The sequence below is a fragment of the Vicia villosa genome, linkage group LG2 (genome assembly GCF_029867415.1).
Source record: "Vicia villosa cultivar HV-30 ecotype Madison, WI linkage group LG2, Vvil1.0, whole genome shotgun sequence".
NCBI classification, from domain to species: domain Eukaryota; kingdom Viridiplantae; phylum Streptophyta; class Magnoliopsida; order Fabales; family Fabaceae; genus Vicia; species Vicia villosa.
The window spans coordinates 186,568,744-186,587,666 of NC_081181.1; the positions used below are offsets into that span (position 1 = coordinate 186,568,744).

Consider the following 18,923-nt stretch of genomic DNA (forward strand, 5'->3'; position numbering starts at 1 on the left):
TCAATGAAGCACATGAATTACCAAAATAAAAATAATGTGGGACTAAATGGACTATATTGAAACTTAAATGGGCTAATTACTATTTAAAATTAAAATAATATTAAAACAATAATTTCTATAAAATATTAATATTAATAAAAGTATTAAAACAATATATTGTTTAAAATATTAATAAAACAATAACTACCACGTAAAACTTTTACGTCGCCAATATTACAAAGGGGGTCTGCTTGCAATTTTTTATATAAACACAACGTATATTTGTTTAACATTTTCTTCCTTAACTGACCCGACAATTATACAATGTGTAATTTTATTTAAAGGAACAACAATTTTATTATAAATTATATAACCACAATAATTTATTGTAGGCTTTTATACTATTGGTAAAAAACATGAAACAAATAAGTTCATTATTTACTATTTATAAGAAGCATGGAACTTGTAAAGTAAAGAAAATAAAGTATAAAAAATAAAAATAACAATTAGCGAAACAACTGCAGGACCTAAAAAAATTACCAGACAAACAACATAGACAAATTCATTTTGTGAGACACTTTGATATTTTCTTTTGAACAATATAATGTATAGTTAGACTAAAAGAACATTATTACACGCTAAAATAAAATAGCTCTAATAAGTTAATTTAAAAACAACCGGACTTATTGGAGCTATTTCTTTCTGGCCTCTAACAATGTCTTTTCTTGTAAAAATATATATTGTCCAAAAAAGAATATCAAAATCAAGCACAACATGGATCTGTATACACATGCTTGGTGATTTCTTTAACCGTGGCAGCTGCTTCCCTTCATAGTGTTAGTTTCTATTTTATTTTTTTAATTATTTTTTTCTTAGGAGTCATTCCATACTTCAATATAAATTTGTAGTTCCATTGTAATGAACCTAAACTTAAAGAACAATAAAATGATGTTGCTGATCTTATTTTCATACTGTCTCGGTCAAACAAAAAGACTATTTTACAAAATAATACTACCAAATAATACTCTCAATATTTTGGTTTCTCAAACATGTCATATAATTCCAAATTATTCAAGCAAGAAAACCAAAAAACAAGTAGATGCACTTTTATAGACAGACAATGGAATCAGAACTATAAATGAATGTTTGAAATCATAACTTTAAATCAAAATGTGCCTAAAATGCACCAAACGTAAAACATCCCCTATGAGATAAACCAAATTTATATGTGACCCACATTAAACTTAAACCAGTGAAAATTAGTATGTTAAGAAGAGTATTGCGTCATAGATAATATAAGTTTTAAACTGTAATCTTGTAAATTACCTGTTATGTAATACTAGTAAAGCAAAAGCATACCATAGCTACGACGCACATGCCCGGGGACAAATCTGCAGCAGTATGAAAATAGGCTAATCACAAAGCTGAAATCTTCTCAGATGCAGAACCATTTCAATAATCTAGAAAGAACGAGGATGTCATTAATGAATGAATTACAACCCCTCATACACAGATTATTAGCGTTTGAAAAACCACTACTAAAAATATGACATTTGCTTAAAGGATTTTACATCAGATATTAAAATATAGGATGGAAAAAATATTTGTAAAATAATTTTACATCAGGTATTTATTTCCAATGATATAAAAAATATATGAAAAAATAGGCGGTGGCAGAATTGTAAATAAGAAGAATTTTTTATAAGGGATTTTACATCGGTTATAAATATTAACCGATGGGAGAAATAAAGAAAATTAAAAAAAAAAGGCGGTGGCAGAATTGTAATTAAAACCAAATTCGTTTATAATGGCTTTTACATCGGTTTTATAGATTAACCGATGGGAAAGTGGGCCTTTATATCGGTCCAATATTCAACCGATGGGAAAAGCTAATGGCCATTGGGCCTTTACATCAGTCCAACATTCAACCGATGGGAAAAGTTAAATGAAATTCTTCCAAAAATCCTATCTTTACTTCAGTGCAACAAATCTTTTAATTTCTTCTTCTTCTTCGAGTGCGGCGCCGAACCCCCGAAACCATCTCACCTCCTCCGTTCTTCTCCTCCGTCACCAACAACCAACTTTCCTTCCTCCGTTATTCTCCTTCGTCGCTGAAAACCATTCGCCTTCCTCTGTTCTTCTCCTCTGACCGCGGCGCCGAACCTCTATTAACGGCCGACCACGCCGTCCACCCATAATGTTGGAAACTGCATAGAGTCACTGGAATCTGAAAACCTGAATAAGCTCCGGCAAGGTGTTTCTTCTTTATTTTTTTGTTTTCTTGTCATAGCCTTGTTTCTGTGTATATGCGAAGCGTTTCCCCCATGCTATTTACTTGAAGCCATGTTTGCTTGTTCTGTAATTTGAATTTGAGTTTTTTAGGGTTTAACTTTAGAATCTGAAATTAAGTGTTATAGGGTGTGTATTGGTAAATTCAGAGAGGAGATTCGTTTGGAGGATTGAAAATTGAGTGGATTCATATCATTTTGTTTAGGGTGAGTATTGGTAAATTCTGGTGTTACTAGTAAATAAATGGAAAGCTTAGAATTGCTAATGTTTTCACTAGTTCACTAGTTTCTGTTTTCACTAGTATTTTTCATTCATTTCAATATGGTTGCATTGTTCTACATATTAACAACAGTAATAAACGAAGAAGTAATTGTATTTTATGTCTTAAGGATGATTACCAACGTTTCTTTGGGGCTGATATGTCATGGTAGTATGAACATTATCATTGCTCCTATAATGTTCTACTAGGATAGAATCTGCGCAGTGCACAAGGAGATATTTTGTAAATATTTCAAATTTTAGTATACTGTGTATATTAGTTTGGATTATAAGCAAGACCTTTGGAAAAAAAAGGATGTTTAAATTTTGCATGATTTTAATGTCAATTTAAAATAAAAAATAAAAAATTTAATCATGGGTCATTTGCACTTTCAAGTTTAATTTTTCAAAATCTGCCATGAGTTATAACTTGAGACATCAATAATCACTACAAGAAAAAAGGTCTCCTGCCACGCCCAGGAAACCGAGGCTATATGCAAAATAATCGTGGCGTAACGCTGAGGCCACGGTTTGGCCACAGAAATCCAACTGTGGAGTATGCGGCCGTGGCCTAAAGTAAAGTCCACGGTTTTTTGGTATAGACCACGCCTTTTTGATAACCGTGGCATTTTTAGGCCACGGTTTAGGTAGCTTGATTAAGGCCGCGGTTTGTATTTGCCATGACTGCAAAACTGTGGCTATATGGTAAAGCCACGGTTTCAATTTAACGTTTACGACACAGTATTGGTTCAAGATATAGCCACGGTTTGGTTATCACCACCTATTTAAAACCGTTGTTAAATGTTATGCTTTCTAAACCATTTATCTTGGCACGGTTTATTTCTGTCATTGCATAAATATTTCATTTTATATATATATATATATATATATATATATATATATATATATATATATATTGTTAAAATATACGAATACTAGCATTTCTTAGGATCCATGTAGTAAGAAAAACTACTAATATAAAATGACCTTTTAACCTTTCACTAAATTACAGAAAAACTATTAATACTAGCATTTCTTAAGATCCAGGTAGTAAGAAAAAGACTTCCAACGTACACACAAGAGTTCACATTATCTAACAAGGTCATGGATGACTAGGAGAGTACGCTTGTTGTGCTAGAGAGGATGACATTGCCGGTGAGTTTGATAGAAAGATGTTGGTTGTGTGAACATCAGAAAAGTTGACAAATAATATATTTAAAATCAAAACACTCATGTGCCAGAATGAAAAGAAAACCTCAGTCAAAAATATAGAAGAATAACATCCTCAAATTCTAAAACAACCAAAAGCATATAAAACTTCTAGGTCATTCTTTGAGCAGCTTCCTTGGCAATGAGTCTTTCCTTGGCCTTAGTTTTTGCTTTAGATTTGGAACCCATGATACCGCCACCCCACTTCTTCCTGTATTCCTCATACTTGTCGTTGAAGTTAGCCTGAAAAAAAACAAGACATTATAGATTAGTTAAATATAACAAACTATTCAAAATTTAGAATATGAAAATGTAAATGAGAATATAAGAATCAAAGCTTTTAAGTTCAACCACCCTAATGGCTTCTAGGATTCTGCTGAATTCCATTTTGTCTTCATTCTTGACAGTTGTCAAGCACAAAACTGCAACAGGTTTAACAATTCATTTTTATAGGCTACATTTATTATTATTTTCAAATGTATAAGGATCCTGCTATTTTTTAATGATGTAAGATATTAACATGTAGATCACGAATCCTCCTAACAGTTCAAAAAAACAAGGGAATGCATAGATAAAAAATAACATCTCAAGAGACCCCCTTGATCATTCTAAAGTCCAGCAAAGAAACCATTTTAACACAATCTTGTGCATAAACCCATAAGGGAAGTAAGAGAGGGTTTAATTGGAAATAAAAAGTACAGAATCATTGCCTTTTCATACATCTTGATGGCTGGTGCATTTGATGCTCTCACAAATAGATCAACAAAGTAGGCTTTGTCACTGCAAAATCAAATTCTAATTAATATCAAGACCTCCTCACACACACAATGATTAAGATGCTGATAACACATTCAAGAATCTCACCACAAATTCATCCCCCAAACCCAAAATCAACATATTTAATCTCTTGTTCCACATAATCCTATTCAATATATTGAGATTAAAATAACTGATCCATTACAATACAACTAATCCTCGACAAAATTTAAGCAAATTGTAGTATAAGATGTATAAACTTGAATGAGACTAATTGATAATTAAAAGGATTGCATGCTCATCTATTTAGGCCAATTAAACAGATTAGAAAAAAATTCTAGTCAAGTTCAAAATTAGCTAGCCATGTAAATAACCAAAACCAAAACCTTCGACATCCAAGAGAATTTATACAAAACAAATAGGAAGAGAAAATATCAATTAAAAACTACTGCTAACATACAAACCTCCAATTCATCCATAATGGAAGTCGTTGTGCGTTCTTGATGAAATTGTACTTTCTCTATCACCACGTGCTCAAGCTTCAACTTGCTGAAAGCTATTTTCAACATTCAACCCTGTAAAAGGACCATGCTATGCTCATCTCAAAATTACAAGCCATTTGTTACATGCCGTACAAATATAATATACTGCCAAATACCTCTACTGATTGTGCAGTTGCAAGCCTGTAAACATGAACAAGCTTTGTTTGACCAATTCTATGACATCTATCCATGGCCTGCAAATCCATTTGAGGATTCTGGAATTCAGCGAAATCAGTACAACAAAGTCATAAGCAGATTGCAAGGTAAATACTGTAAAGCAGGAAAAAGTCAAAAAGTACCCAGTCACTGTCATAAATAATGCAAGTGTCAGCTGCAGTAAGGTTTATTCCCAATCCACCAGCCCTTGTAGAAAGAAGAAAGATTCTGAAATTGCTGTTTACATCATTGAATTCCTGGATCTGCTCGTGGGCCAACAAAACAAACATAAATTTAGCCTTTTCGATCTGTAATAGATGATTAAGATCAGAGTTCCCAAAGAGAACAGGAGATAATAACAGAAGAGTGTTGCAACACAAACAAAGAGAACAGGAGATAATAACAGAAGAGTGTTGCAATCATCAAACTGCCATGCTATATCATTTGACTCTTCAGCAAGGTGTAGAGAGTTGTGAATTGATTCAATGACATCTTCACATGATATGTAAGCAAGGAAACCATATATTAAGTTACCAGACAAAATATTTAATTTCCAGAAATGCTTTCCTAAAATCAAAGTTAACAGAGTTTGAAAAAGAGTATCAATTCCACTTCATGTTTCTTACATGCTACAACTTGTAAGAACAAGAAACCAGAAAAACAAAACAAAACACTTAATTCAAAACAACACACAATTCAAAACAAAAAACAATGAGAATCATAGACAACACACAATTCAGAAGTTTCTTACATTGCCCTTCCATGCCATTTTGATATTGATCAAAACAACAAGCCCTCTTCAAAAACTGCAGATAAATCAAAACCAAGAACTGCTGTCCGATGACACATCTAGATACTGAATCAAAACTAAAATCGGTATTTGAAACCCTAAATAGCAAAACTTACAAAAACAAAACTCTAAAACTGAACAAAATACAACAAACTTTGCAAACGAAAACAACCTTAAATAAAATGAAGATGTGTAGATGATGCAAAGCTTCAAGAGATAATAAAGGAACCTTGTGCTAAAAAAGAAAAGGAACAATACGAAATTGAAGATCCATCTATTGACAAAGAGTTAGTTAATGATTTAGTGAGTGAGTATAAGTATAGATGAAAATAAACCTTGCTGGAGCAGAAAGGGGATTTCAGATTAGCCTCTTCTGATGCTTCTGCTTCTGCTAGAAGACGATCAGCGAGAAGACGCCTTGCGATTTCGGGAAAAGAGAAAGCAGAATGTGATTTCGGTTGTTCTGACTCTGCCTGATCTTTCTCCTTGAGAGTACAAGGAAGCAACAGAAAGTTTTCTTGAGAGTACTCTCAATATTACTGTTAATAGTTGCTGCAAATATTTTGTCCTTGTGTATTGTCTGAAAATTGAAAAAAAGTAGAGAGAAACATGAGTTGTTGACGCTATATCATAAAAAGGAAAAAGAAAATAGAGAGAAACATACCCGGATATCCATCCCTGTTTGCAAGTGAAAATTTGTTCTTGTTGACATGAGCTTTCAAAGCTCCTTCCATGGCCGCAAGCAAAACGCGAGAGATAGAAAGCTCACGAAAGAGAGGGCCGATCGCGAGAGAGATAGAAAACAAGAAAGAGGGTTTTGTTGTTGTCTACGCGGAGAGGAATCGATCGAAAGAGGAATAGAAATCGAGAGAGAAATCCGGAGAGAGGTCTTGATTGTTGTTCATCGAGAGCGATAGAGGGGAAGATGGGAAAACTTTCTGTTCTTCCATTGTATTTTCCATAATCGTGAAATTGAAGGGAAAAGAGGCGTTGTTGCTTCCTTGTACAAAGAAGAGAAATGAAAGGAGGTTGGAGGAGAAGGAGCGGCTGTGTTTGGGAAAGAGAAAGAAGAGAGAACTTTGATTGATTTTAGGGTTTCGTAGCGTATTTATCTTTTCAATTTTTTTTTTACTTTTTTAATATAAAAAGAATTATAAAAAAAAATTATGAGAGGGAAACTAAAAAAAAAGAGGGAAATTTTGGAGGGATATATTTTTTTAGGCTTGGGTTATAGTTTGAAGTGAAAATTATAAAACCGCGGTTTGTCTTTGCAGCTAAAAATATCTGCAGTTGTCTAGCCGTGGCAATTGAAGTAAAAGGCCACAGTTTCATACTCCGGATTCAATAATTTATAACATAATTCTACGCTTTGATAACCATGGCCAAATCATATATGTGGCCACAGTTTCTGAGCTGTGGACAATTTTAGCGTGGCCGTAGGCCAAATTTCTAGTAGTGTAAATTAATGAGTTTGTGTAGATGTCGTTCATTTAACGTAGCAGAATTATATGAAATAAAGTGGATGGAGTGCAATGGAAACAGTAAAGTGGAGTTTTTTTTTTCTTTATTGAATATTTTGTAATGAAGTGGAGTTTTTCTAAGTATTCATTAAAAGACTACTTGAGTGAGCCTAAAGTGTTGTCCCTCATAACATATGCTATAATAATTATTTGATATTATATAAAAACTATATTTAGAATTGATTCTAAGTATTAATTAAAAGACTACTTTAGTGAGGCTAAAGTGTTGTCCCTCATAACATATGCTATAACAATTTTATATATATATATATATATATATATATATATAATATATATATATATATATATATATATATATATATATATATATATATATATATATATATATATATATATATATATATATATATATATATATATATATATATATATATATATATATATGAGGAGGGTTATATTGACTCCAAGAGTAAGTTATAATAACTTACTCCACATCTTGACCATTAATTATTTTCAATCTTATGGTTAAAATTAATAAGGAATAGTTTTCTCTTTCCACATTTAATGACTTATTAATTTTAACCATTAGATTGAAAATAATTAATGGTCAAGATGTGGAGTAAGTTATTATAACTTGCTCTTGGAGTCAATATAACCCTCCTCTTGGAGTCAATATAACTTGCTCTTGGAGTCAATATATATATATATATATATATATATATATATATATATATATATATATATATATATATATATATATATTACAAAATGAGTTCATACAAATTTCACTAATGTTTGAGTTGTTCTTAATTTTACGTTGTAGGTATGGATCTTAGTTGGATGAAAGCTAATCGATTAAGTGATGAGTACGAACATGGAGTGATGGAATTTCTAGAGTTTGCTGAAATTAATGCTAAACAAGATCTTCCTCTTCCTAAAAGTAATGCTGAACATAGTCACCCTACGCTTTTTTTTCTGTCCATGTGTTCGTTGTGCAAATAAAGAACCAAAGCTTAGTAAGATAGTCACCCTACATTTTCTTATTTTATTACTTTCAATAGGTTATATCTTCCATCATTTTGAATCTAATGTTTATTTTAAAATTATTCAGGTATATTCATCGTCTATGTATTGATAATTCCACATCAGAAGTGTATGGAATTATGGACCCTGGTAGGTGTATGTATTATGATGATGTGCCGAGATCTTTAGTAGATGTTAGGCAATACGTACAAGATAAGTTGATGTCGCAAAACAAAGTTTGCTACTTACTACCACTTGTTCACGGGTAAGTTTTTATGAAATTCTGTTTTCTATTTTTTAATTTTGATAACATAGATATTTTATTTGACTTTTGTATTTCCATACACAACACATGTACAGACAACATTGGCAATTATTTGTCTTGTGTCCAAGAGAGAATACTGTGGTCTTCTTTTGTTCACTTAATTGGGATATTGATAAAAACACGAAGAAAATTATTTCAACGTAAGTTTATCTTTTATGTGAATTTTGTTATAATATAGTATATATCATATATATACATAACTTGTTACAAAAGTAATTTCATATTTTATGTGGCTGGATATGGATTTTTATTTGAATTAGTGCTTTTGAGGTTCATCAAATTTCAAATGGCAATAGAAAAAAGGCTATTACATGGCTTAAGCCCAATGTAAGTGTGATGTAGATTATAATTTTATATTTAATTTTATGATAATTATTCATTAATTATGTCTTTCATTTTGTAGACAAGGAAACAACATAATACTAATGATTGTGGATACTATGTGATGAAAAATATGTTGGATATTGTCTCTGCCAATATAACTGAATCTTGGATTCAGGTAATAAAATAACTCTAATTTGTTATTTACTTTGCATTTTGAAACTTAATGTGAATTTTCAAAGAATAACTCTATATTGTTATTTACGTATTGTAGGTATTTAATGATCCTACAAAATTGACACAAGAAGATTTGTATGATTTACGACTCCGTTGGGCAAAATGTTTCTTTGAGTTATATAAAGGATAACTTTATGTTTCTCGTGGATGCGTGTTGGTTTTTCAAGTGCGCGAAAGGACTTTATGTTTCTTTGAGATAATTATCTTGTAGTAGAAAACCGTGTGTAAACCTTTCTTATCATTTTGAACACTTGTGTATTCTAGATTATATATAGCGGTCTCTTTGAACACTTGTGTATTCTAGAATATATATATATATATATATATATATATATATATATATATATATATATATATATATATATATATATATATATATATATATATATATATATATATATATATATATATATATATATGCATGTTAGCTATTTGGTCTGTGTGCTGTGAGGAAAAAATATATAGCGACCTCTTTGGTCGGTGTGGTATACGAATCTTATATTGAAAATTAGGTACAGAAAAAATTACAGGTTAAAACAGAAAAATAGAAAAAACAGCCATTATGTTGTAAAAAACAGAAAACATTTTACATCGGGCTTTGTTAAAACGGATGTAAAAAGCACTCTATTACATCGGTCCAGCGTTATATCCGATGTAAAATGTGGCTTATGTTTTTTAAATAAAAATTTTCAATATTTTTCACATCAGGCCTATTCCCTAAACCGATGTAAAAAGCACTCTATTACATCGGCCACGATTAAAAACCGATGTAAAAGGTTGCGTATTTTTTTTTTATAAAAAATTTCAGTGTTTTTCACATCAGACCTATGAGCTCAACCGATGTGGTATGATAATTTTCACACCGGGCTCTGGCCCGATGTAAAATGTCTCAGACTTATTACACCACCTGTCTTTACATCGGGCCTAGAACCGATGTAAAAAGTCTTTTTCGCCCGATGTAAAAACTATTTTCTGCACCAGTGAACCTATAAGATTCATACAACAAATGACAATTACGGTCTCTCATTAGAAAGTGCTTCTTAGTGTACAAAAATTGAAACGACTGAATCTAACTACATTACATCTGGTTGGTCCAATAATTAATGTAAACTTGGATAGAAATTTTTGAAATAATTACGGTCTACGAATTAATCAGTTTTCAAATTATAAAAACTTATTTCCAGAGAGAGAAAGTTAGAGAGAGAGAGTGGGCTAGGGTTTGTCTTCCAAGCATTCTCACCATGCAACAAAATGACAAAGATAACGACAAAGGGTGGAACAAGATCAACAGAAACAAGGGAAGAAGCACTGTTACATCAAGATGGGATATATGGAAGAGCGATTCACGAGAGGGCAATGGCTCAGTTATCTCTTTCTTTATAACTGATTTTGACGATTGTTGGAGAGCTAAAGACTTATACTATGAACTCAAAGACTTTGGCGGTATTGAAGAGATAGTCATTCCCCCAAAGAAGATTGGAGAGGAATAAGATATGGTTTCGTGAGGTTTTTTAATGTTGATGATGCGAGAATTCTGGAAACCAAACTGGATAACGTGTGGCTGGGAGAGAAGAAAATCAGTGCCAACATAACCAAATATAATAGGAAGGAGGTCTCCCGTAAAAATGATACAGGGAGGGGCAAGTTGGATGGTACCCGTGGGAAACTCAATACTTCTCGCAGCTATACGAAGGTTCCACTCCCCACGAACTCTAGTCCTTCGAAGAGTTTTGCTGACGTGTTGAAGGGACAGGTATCCGAAGTGAAGAGGGTGGATAAGGAGGATAATAAGGCCTTTTTCTATCAAACGAGCTTTGAAGAGAAGAACCTGTTTAGTAAGGCAAGAGTGGGGGTAGCTGCAGCACCGGGGCTTGCTTATGGTGTAAAGCAGGGTTTGATTGAAGAGGGTATTTTCACGGTGAAAGCTACGCTGTTAGGGCCAAATCTGTGCCTTCTAGAAGAGGAGGTTGCTGGAGATCTCGATATGTTCTTAGCTGAGGGTGGGGACTGGATAAAGAGGTGGTTCAAAGAGGTGAGGGAATGGAAATCTTCTGATGTTGAATGCGCTAGGGCGGTGTGGATATCGGCATATGGCATTCCTTTCCATGTGAGGAATAAACGGTTCATTGATACCTTATTCTCCGATATTGGATCAGTGGCTAACTACGATTGGACTCAGCAATCATCAAGCAGAATGGACGTGTTAAAAATCATGGTGTTCACAAAAGAGATCGAAATCATCAGAAACAAAGTTTCAGTTTGCTTAGATGGAATCTGGATGAATATCCTCTTAATAGAAGAAGATCAGTGGACAACGGGGAAGAGGAGAGTGCAAGCGGATACGATTCAAGTTCTTCCGACGGATCAGACAAGGAAAGCTCTTCGGTGTTGGGAAGTGGGAGGGAAGAAGATGAAGAGGTGATAGCTGCTTTTTCTGAATCAGAGTATTTGGGGAAAGATGAAAGGGATGGGTAAACTCATAGGAGGCTGCAAGAGGGCTTTGCAGACAAGATAGAGAAATTGAGGATGGAGAAAATGGGGCATGGTGAGGGCATTAAATGTCCTTACGTGAAAGAGGATAAAGGTCTAGCTAGGGAAGAGAAAGGCTATACAGAAGACAACATTTCATCCACATCAGTTAGCAAAGTCGCGTGCAGCTTTGAAGCGGTTTCTTCTCCCAAAATTGAGGATGACGAGGAAAGGTTAGTGGGGCCCGCGGGAGTATTTGTAAATTACCCAATATTGGGAGTTTTATCTTCTGGGCCGAAATTGGATCATACTGGATCTATTTTAAATGGGCCTTTGCGAAAGGAAATGGGTGGACCGGGTGAATGCAAACTTATGGACACGGGCATAGTGAACCAGGGCATTTATCCTTGCGTCTCTGTAGGAAGGGAGGTTCGGAGGAAATCTCTAATGATTGAGGAAGGAAAAAATGGCAAGATATTGAATACAAAGAAGGTCAGAAAGAAGATGAGGGAAGTTCTCAATCTTGGATTGAAGGTGGATAATTACTGTTACCCAGCGGAAGAGTGCGGCCCACCGAGAATAGATTGTCCAGCGCTTCAATCAGGTTCTTTTTCAATTCCCTGTAACAAGAGTAATTCCTTGGGTGGGTTATCTTTGTCTGCTGAATCATTGACACATTCTGATGTGAAAATGTGTAACTCAAGAATTACTAATGGGGCTTTAGGAAAAGCAACAATAGGTCTGTGGAATTCCACTAATAAGTTGGGGATTATTAACAGAGCTTGTGATTTTAATCCAATTGCCAAACTGGAAGAAATAGAAAATCGGGACAGGAAAAGTGAATCAGGGGATAAGGGGAAAACTTCAAAGTGTGATCAATGATAGTGGTTTCTTTGAACATGAGAGGGGGAGGAAGCTTAGCAAAGAGAAAGAGAGTGGGTCATATTATTCAAAAAGGGGAAGCAGAAGTCTGTTTCATCCAAGAGACAAAGCTTAGCAGTTTAAACAGTAGAGTGATAAAGGAATTGTGGGGAGATGCCAATGTTGAATGGTCGGTTTCGGATTCGATAGGGGCGTCGGGAGGTATCTTAACTATGTGGAAGAAGGGTTATTTCGATCTTCTGTACAGTTTCAGAGACGAAGGTTTTCTTGGCCTTTGCGTTGAAAAAATGGGAAATCTCATTTACTTCGTTAACGTCTACGCTTCATGCGATAGGAGCATTAGAAGAAGGACTTGGGAGAGATTAATAGAGATAAAAGATAATAATAAGGAAGGTTCTTGGTGCATAGGAGGGGATTTCAATACCGTAGCTACTAGTGATGAACGGGTAGGAAGTTCAAAAAGTAACAACAAAAAAGAGATGGAGATTTTCAATGGTTTTATTGAGAAGATGGAGGTGATGGATGTACCTACCATAGGAGGCAAATTCACTTGGTTTAATAGCAATGGCAAATCTATGAGTCGGATCGATAGATTTTTGTTGTCGGACAAGTTAATAGTAGAGTGGAAAGTGGATGGCCAAAGAATTGGTAAGAGAGACATTTCCGATCACGCACCGATTTGGATACAAAACAATAGGAAAGATTGGGGGCCGAAACCATTTAGATTCAATAATCTATGGTTCAATCATGAAGACTTTATCCCGTTTGTGACCAAAGAGTGGGCGGATATTCATTGTAAGGGGAGAGGAGATTTTTGCTTGGTAGAGAAGTTGAAGGTTCTCAAGGAGCGCATTCGAAGGTGGAACAAAAATTTGTACGGATGGATAGATTTGAACATCGGGAAAGCCGAAGAGGAGATGCACCATTTAGATAACATGTTTGTTCATTTTGCAGGTAATGTTCCGGAAGAGGTGGTTTCAAAGAGAACTAAGGAGGTGGAGGTCTTTTGGGACAACATTAATAAGAAGGAAGGTTTGCTCCGGTTGAAGTCTAGGCAACTATGGCTTTCCGAAGGAGATAATAATACTCGTTTTTTCCACAATTCTCTAAGGGACAGAAGAAGAAGAAATCTTATGTGCTCTCTTGAATCTAGTAATGGAAGATTGGAAGAACCGCAAGAAATCAAGGATTTCGTCATTAAACAATTTAAAAGTTTTTTCAAGGAAGATGTGGAAAACCGCCCGGAGCTTAGTGGAGATAGCTTTAATTCTTTGTCTCATGATGAGTCTTTGGAGTTGGAAATTCCTTTTTCGGTAGAGGAAGTTAAGGAGGCGGTTTGGTCGTGTGATGGGAATAAAAGTCTCGGTCTGGACGAATATACTATAGAATTTTTCAAGAGGTTTTGGGATCTTCTAAAAGATGATTTGATGGCTCTTTGCAACGACTTCCACAAAAAGGGAACTCTAGTGAAATCCATAACCTCCTCCTTTTTGACATTGATTCCAAAAAACAAAAATCCGCAAGATTTATTGGAATACCGGCCAATTTGCTTGGTTGGAAGCATCTATAAAATTCTTGCGAAGCTTTTATGTGCAAGAATCAAAAGGGTAGTTGGAAAATTGGTGTCTCCAAATCAAACCGCGTTTGTTCCGGGGAGAAGTATGATGAATGGTGTTTTGTTGGTGAACGAGATTCTTGATTGGGCGAGGAGGAAGAAAAGGAGGTGTTTTTTGTTAAAGGTGGATTTTGAAAAGGCTTACGATTCCGTATCATGGAATTTCGTTAGATTCGTGATGGTTAGAATGGGGTTTAGTAAGAGATGGATGAAATGGATGGAAGCGTGTGTGTTTACTAGTCATATGTCCGTGTTGGTTAACGGAAGTGCCACTAAAGATTTCTCGGTTAACAAAGGTCTTCGCCAAGGAGATCCTTTGTCACCTTTCATCTTCGTCCTTGTTATGGAGGGTCTAACGGCTTTGGTGAAGAAGGCGGTGGAGGTAGGGGAGTTCAAACCTTTCATGTTTGGGGAAGAGGACCACGTTGATATCCTTCAATTTGCGGACGACACCGTAATCCTAGGCGAAACCTCTTGTGACAATCTTTGGAACTTGAAAGTGATCTTGAGAGGCTTTGAGCTAGTTTCGGGTATAAAAATTAATTTCGAGAAAAGTAATGTTATAGGGGTGCATGCCGGAGATTGGTTTATGAATACGGCAACTTGGTTTCTCTCTTGTAAGAGAAGTTCCGCTCCCTTCAAATTCTTAGGTGTTATGGTGGGAATTTGCCCTAGGAAGATCAACGCTTGGAAGGAGGTTTTGAGTAACATAAAGGCTAGATTGTCGGTTTGGAAAGGTAGAAACATTTATTTTAGAGGTCGGATAACTTTAATCAATGCGGTGTTAAATGCATTACCGACGTTTACCCTTTCTTTCTACAAGGCACCGACAAAAATTATAAAAGAAATAAGAAGTCTTCAAAGCAATTTCTTGTGGAGCGGAAACGTCAACAAAAGGAGTATACATTGGGTGAGATGGGAGATAGTTTGCAAACCCAAAGAGAAGGGAGGTTTGGGGATTAGTGATGTTCGTGAGGTGAATAGAGCCCTTCTTTTAAAATGGAAATGGCGCATTTTAACCGATAATAACTCAATATGGAGTAAGTTCATAGAATTGAGGTATTTAAATCCCAAACTCAAGGTTCAAGCAACGGGAGAGGATGTTACAACTTCGGAGGACTCCATTTGGTGGAGGGATATTATCAACAACGATTTGGGCTTGACTTCCTTCAAGAAAGGGTTCTCCGGTTGCATTAAGTGCACTCCAAAAAGCGGTAAAAACATTCTGTTTTGGCATAGTAATTGGATGGGAAGTCAATCTTTGTGCGTTCTGTTTCCTGACCTGTACGCTTTTGCGGTCAATAAATTATGCTCGCTCTCGGATGTAATTAATTGGCAGAATGGGGAGGCTCGGTGGAATAACTTATCGATGCTGTCTGAGGAGTTTTTTCAAGCTCTTGCCTTAGAAGAAGCAGCGTCTGCTGCTACTGGTTCTGTTGCAAGAAGATGGAACAGTTTCCATGCTTTTCTCCAGATCCCGGTGCTGAACAGCAGTGAGGAAGACAGCTTCACTTGGCTGCTGAACAGTGAGGGTTCATATTATGTCAGCAGTATTTCTGGTTTGGAGGCTAACAGTAAGGAATTGGCCTGGCAGGCTGCTACGGTAAGTCACATGAATGCTGTTTGGAAATTAGGCTTACCGTTACGGATTAAGGTGTTCGCTTGGAGATTATTTTCGAACAAGCTGCCGGTGAAAGAACAATTGCTTATCAGGAACGTTCAGAATTTAAATTCGGTGGATTGCGTGTTTTGTCAAGCTCGGGAGGAGAATATGCGTCATTTGTTCTTTGATTGCGTAGTCACTAGAAGAATTTGAAGTAGAATTTTGTGTTGGATTGGGGTTGATTCGAATTTGTCCTTGGATGAGTTTCTGGATTTTGGTTACATTCAAGACAAAATAAAGGATGCTAATAGCAAAATCAAGACTAACACGATTTGGGTGGCTACCATTTGGAGTATTTGGATCATGCGAAACGTGATTATCTTTGAGAACAAGCCTTATAGCTTTGATGTGGTAATCTCTAATGTCTTTTTTCTTTCTTGGAGATGGATGACTCCAAGTCACTCTTCGTATCATAATAGTTTTTATGAGTGGTACAAATTACCGCTATCTTGCAATCTCTCGGTTTAGACCTTTGTTTTTGTAAGGGTTGCACCCCTAGTGCGATATCTTATAAATTGCGTATTGAAAAAAAAAATTATAAAAACTTTATGAATAACACAATAAGCTTAAATTGAATTTGAAGAAATAAACAACCTATAACAATGCAGTAAATCTGGTTGGTCCAATAATTAATGTAAACTTGGATAGCAATTTTTGAAAAATGTCATTGAAATTTCACAAACTAAAAAACCGAAACCTTTCTTGCCAGAAATTCACATCATTTAAAAAATGCCACTAGATTTTTCATATCATGCTCGTTTTAATTGCTATGTTCCTTCTACTATCAACACAGTAAAAACAACAATTGAAATGCTAACAAAAAAAAAGAACAAATCAACAAACAAATAGAAAAAATTTAGAAAATAACCAAACCACATTATTTTTTTAAGATCAAAATCAACATCAACATAAACTGCAACATCAATAGACCTCACAATCAACTGCATCAACAAACTCTCTAATTGTATCAACAATAAAAAATATGGACTCACGTAAGAAAAAAATCTCCAAAACATTCCACACCTCATTACGTTACATGGATGGACTATTAGCGTTTGTTGCAACCTATTTTTATAGCCAACAATCCATTTGGTGGAGAGATTTATGCAAGATTAATTTGTTGGATGGGGTGGTTGCCAACGGTTTTTCCGGGAGTTTCAAGTGTTGTTGCAAGAATGGCAAAGATGTTCTTTTTTGGCATAATAGGTGGTTGGGTGATCAACCTCTTTGCTTGGTCTTCCCGGATTTATATGATCTTTCTAGCATGAAACATTGCACAGTGGCGGATATTTTAGAATGGATCGATGGGATGCATAGTTGGAGGTGGGAAGCTTTGTTCTCGGCCGAATCCAACCCCGGAAATGGCATTCCAGCCGCGGCAGCAACCAGCCAGAACTGGGCTCGGTTTGCCGACAGCATAAGCGGATTTCTCCCTTGTGAATCAAGCCGAGATTCTTTCTCTTGGTCCTTCTATGGAGACAACGATTTCACCGTTTCAAGTTTGGCTCATGCGGTTGATAATGCCAAATCTTTAGCTTGGGATCCTATAGTGATTAATTCGTTGAAAGTGATGTGGGATCTCAAACTCCCACCGAAGATTAAGGTCTTTGCTTGGAGAGCCTTCATTGATCGGCTTCCAACTAGAGATCAATTGTTGAATAGAGGTGTGGTTACCGTTACTTGCCCGGATTGTGTGATGTGTGGTTCTTTCCTTGAATCTTCTTCCCATCTTTTTTTCTATTGTCAAGAGGTGAAAGTTATTTGGAAACATGTCTTTTTCTGGATCGGTTCACCGAAGGAATTTACCGAAGAGGAGATGCCGTGCTTTGAAGTCATCCAAGAAAAGGTGAATTGTAGTAAACGTCGTATTTTGATCAACTTCGTTTGGTTGGCTACTATTTGGAGTATTTGGCTTATGAGGAATGCCATTATCTTTAAGGGGGAGGTGTTTTGTTTTGATGTTATTTGTTCTAACATTGTGTTTCTTTCTTGGAGGTGGTTATGTACTGGATATACTAAGTTTAGACCAATTTACTACGAATGGTTTAAACTTCCCTTATCCGTCTCTTATAACCTCTAGTGCTTTGTGCCTTTTTGTAAGGGTTGCACCTCTAGTGCGAACTTTCAATCAATTGCTTATTAAAAAAAAAAAATGACACCAAATTCAATATGCATCGTCAATTATAGCTAAATGAATTAGTCAAATATCATCAATAATAGCTAAATGAATTAGTCATATTTGACTGACTCATACTTAGTTAGTTTATGTTATTTTGTTCCTAATTAATAGGTTAGTTTCTATATAAACCACGCCTAAGCACTGCCCCAGTTTTGAAGATGTATAAAGCTGTCTTTTAAAAGTATGTAGGAAATTTAAATATTCTTTTATATATATATATATATATATTTTAAGCAAGATATATTAAAAACGGAGAACTAAGGGTTCTTCAACCCGATTACACAGAGAAACGGGATAACCCGACAAAAAGCGAAATTACAAACCAATTACCATTACGACAAAAAGTGCAAAGGATCCATGCAAAAATCGTAGAAAGAGTAATTGGCATGAGTAATTTTCCCGCAAAAAGACCACCTCCAAGCCAAGTGCTTAATGTTCCAAACAGTATTATTCACATTCCAAGCATCCTTCCGGAAACAACTTCCATTCCTAACCAACCATATAATCCAAGTGGTAATTAGCCATACCATCCCCAACTTCCTAACTTTTACTTTTTTGCTATGAAAAAAAGAGTGTCAATCCATAAAATTCGATAAACACTCATCAACTACCTTATCCCCTTTACCAACCCAAAACGCGACCTCTCTCTAAATATTTTTCACCACCCAACAAGCAACGAATAAATGATTACTAGTTTCCAAGCAAACACCACAAAACAAGAACTTTAATTCATCCAAAGGAAAAGAAAT

At 35.2% G+C, this 18,923-nt stretch overlaps 1 protein-coding gene and 1 long non-coding RNA gene across 5 annotated transcripts; one reads left to right on the forward strand and one right to left on the reverse strand.

The window, feature by feature from the left end:
* Positions 1–4,250: 4,250 nt before the first annotated feature.
* LOC131647672 (uncharacterized) lies at positions 4,251–6,845 on the reverse strand. Of its 4 annotated transcripts, XR_009297898.1 has the most exons (8): positions 6,644–6,845; positions 6,315–6,559; positions 6,152–6,214; positions 5,923–5,995; positions 5,333–5,452; positions 5,150–5,248; positions 4,956–5,066; positions 4,251–4,515 (listed from the first exon to the last, which is right to left on the reverse strand). It is a non-coding gene; the product is annotated as an uncharacterized LOC131647672 (long non-coding RNA). The 4 variants fall into 4 exon arrangements; XR_009297901.1 differs by lacking the exon at positions 6,152–6,214 and having other exon boundaries at positions 5,333–5,396; positions 5,941–5,995; XR_009297900.1 differs by lacking the exon at positions 6,152–6,214 and having other exon boundaries at positions 5,941–5,995.
* Positions 6,846–17,031: 10,186 nt separating this feature from the next.
* LOC131650876 (uncharacterized) lies at positions 17,032–18,075 on the forward strand. Its single transcript, XM_058920580.1, has one exon. It carries the CDS (start codon positions 17,032–17,034, stop codon positions 18,073–18,075), a length of 1,044 nt encoding a protein of 347 aa, XP_058776563.1.
* Positions 18,076–18,923: the final 848 nt, after the last annotated feature.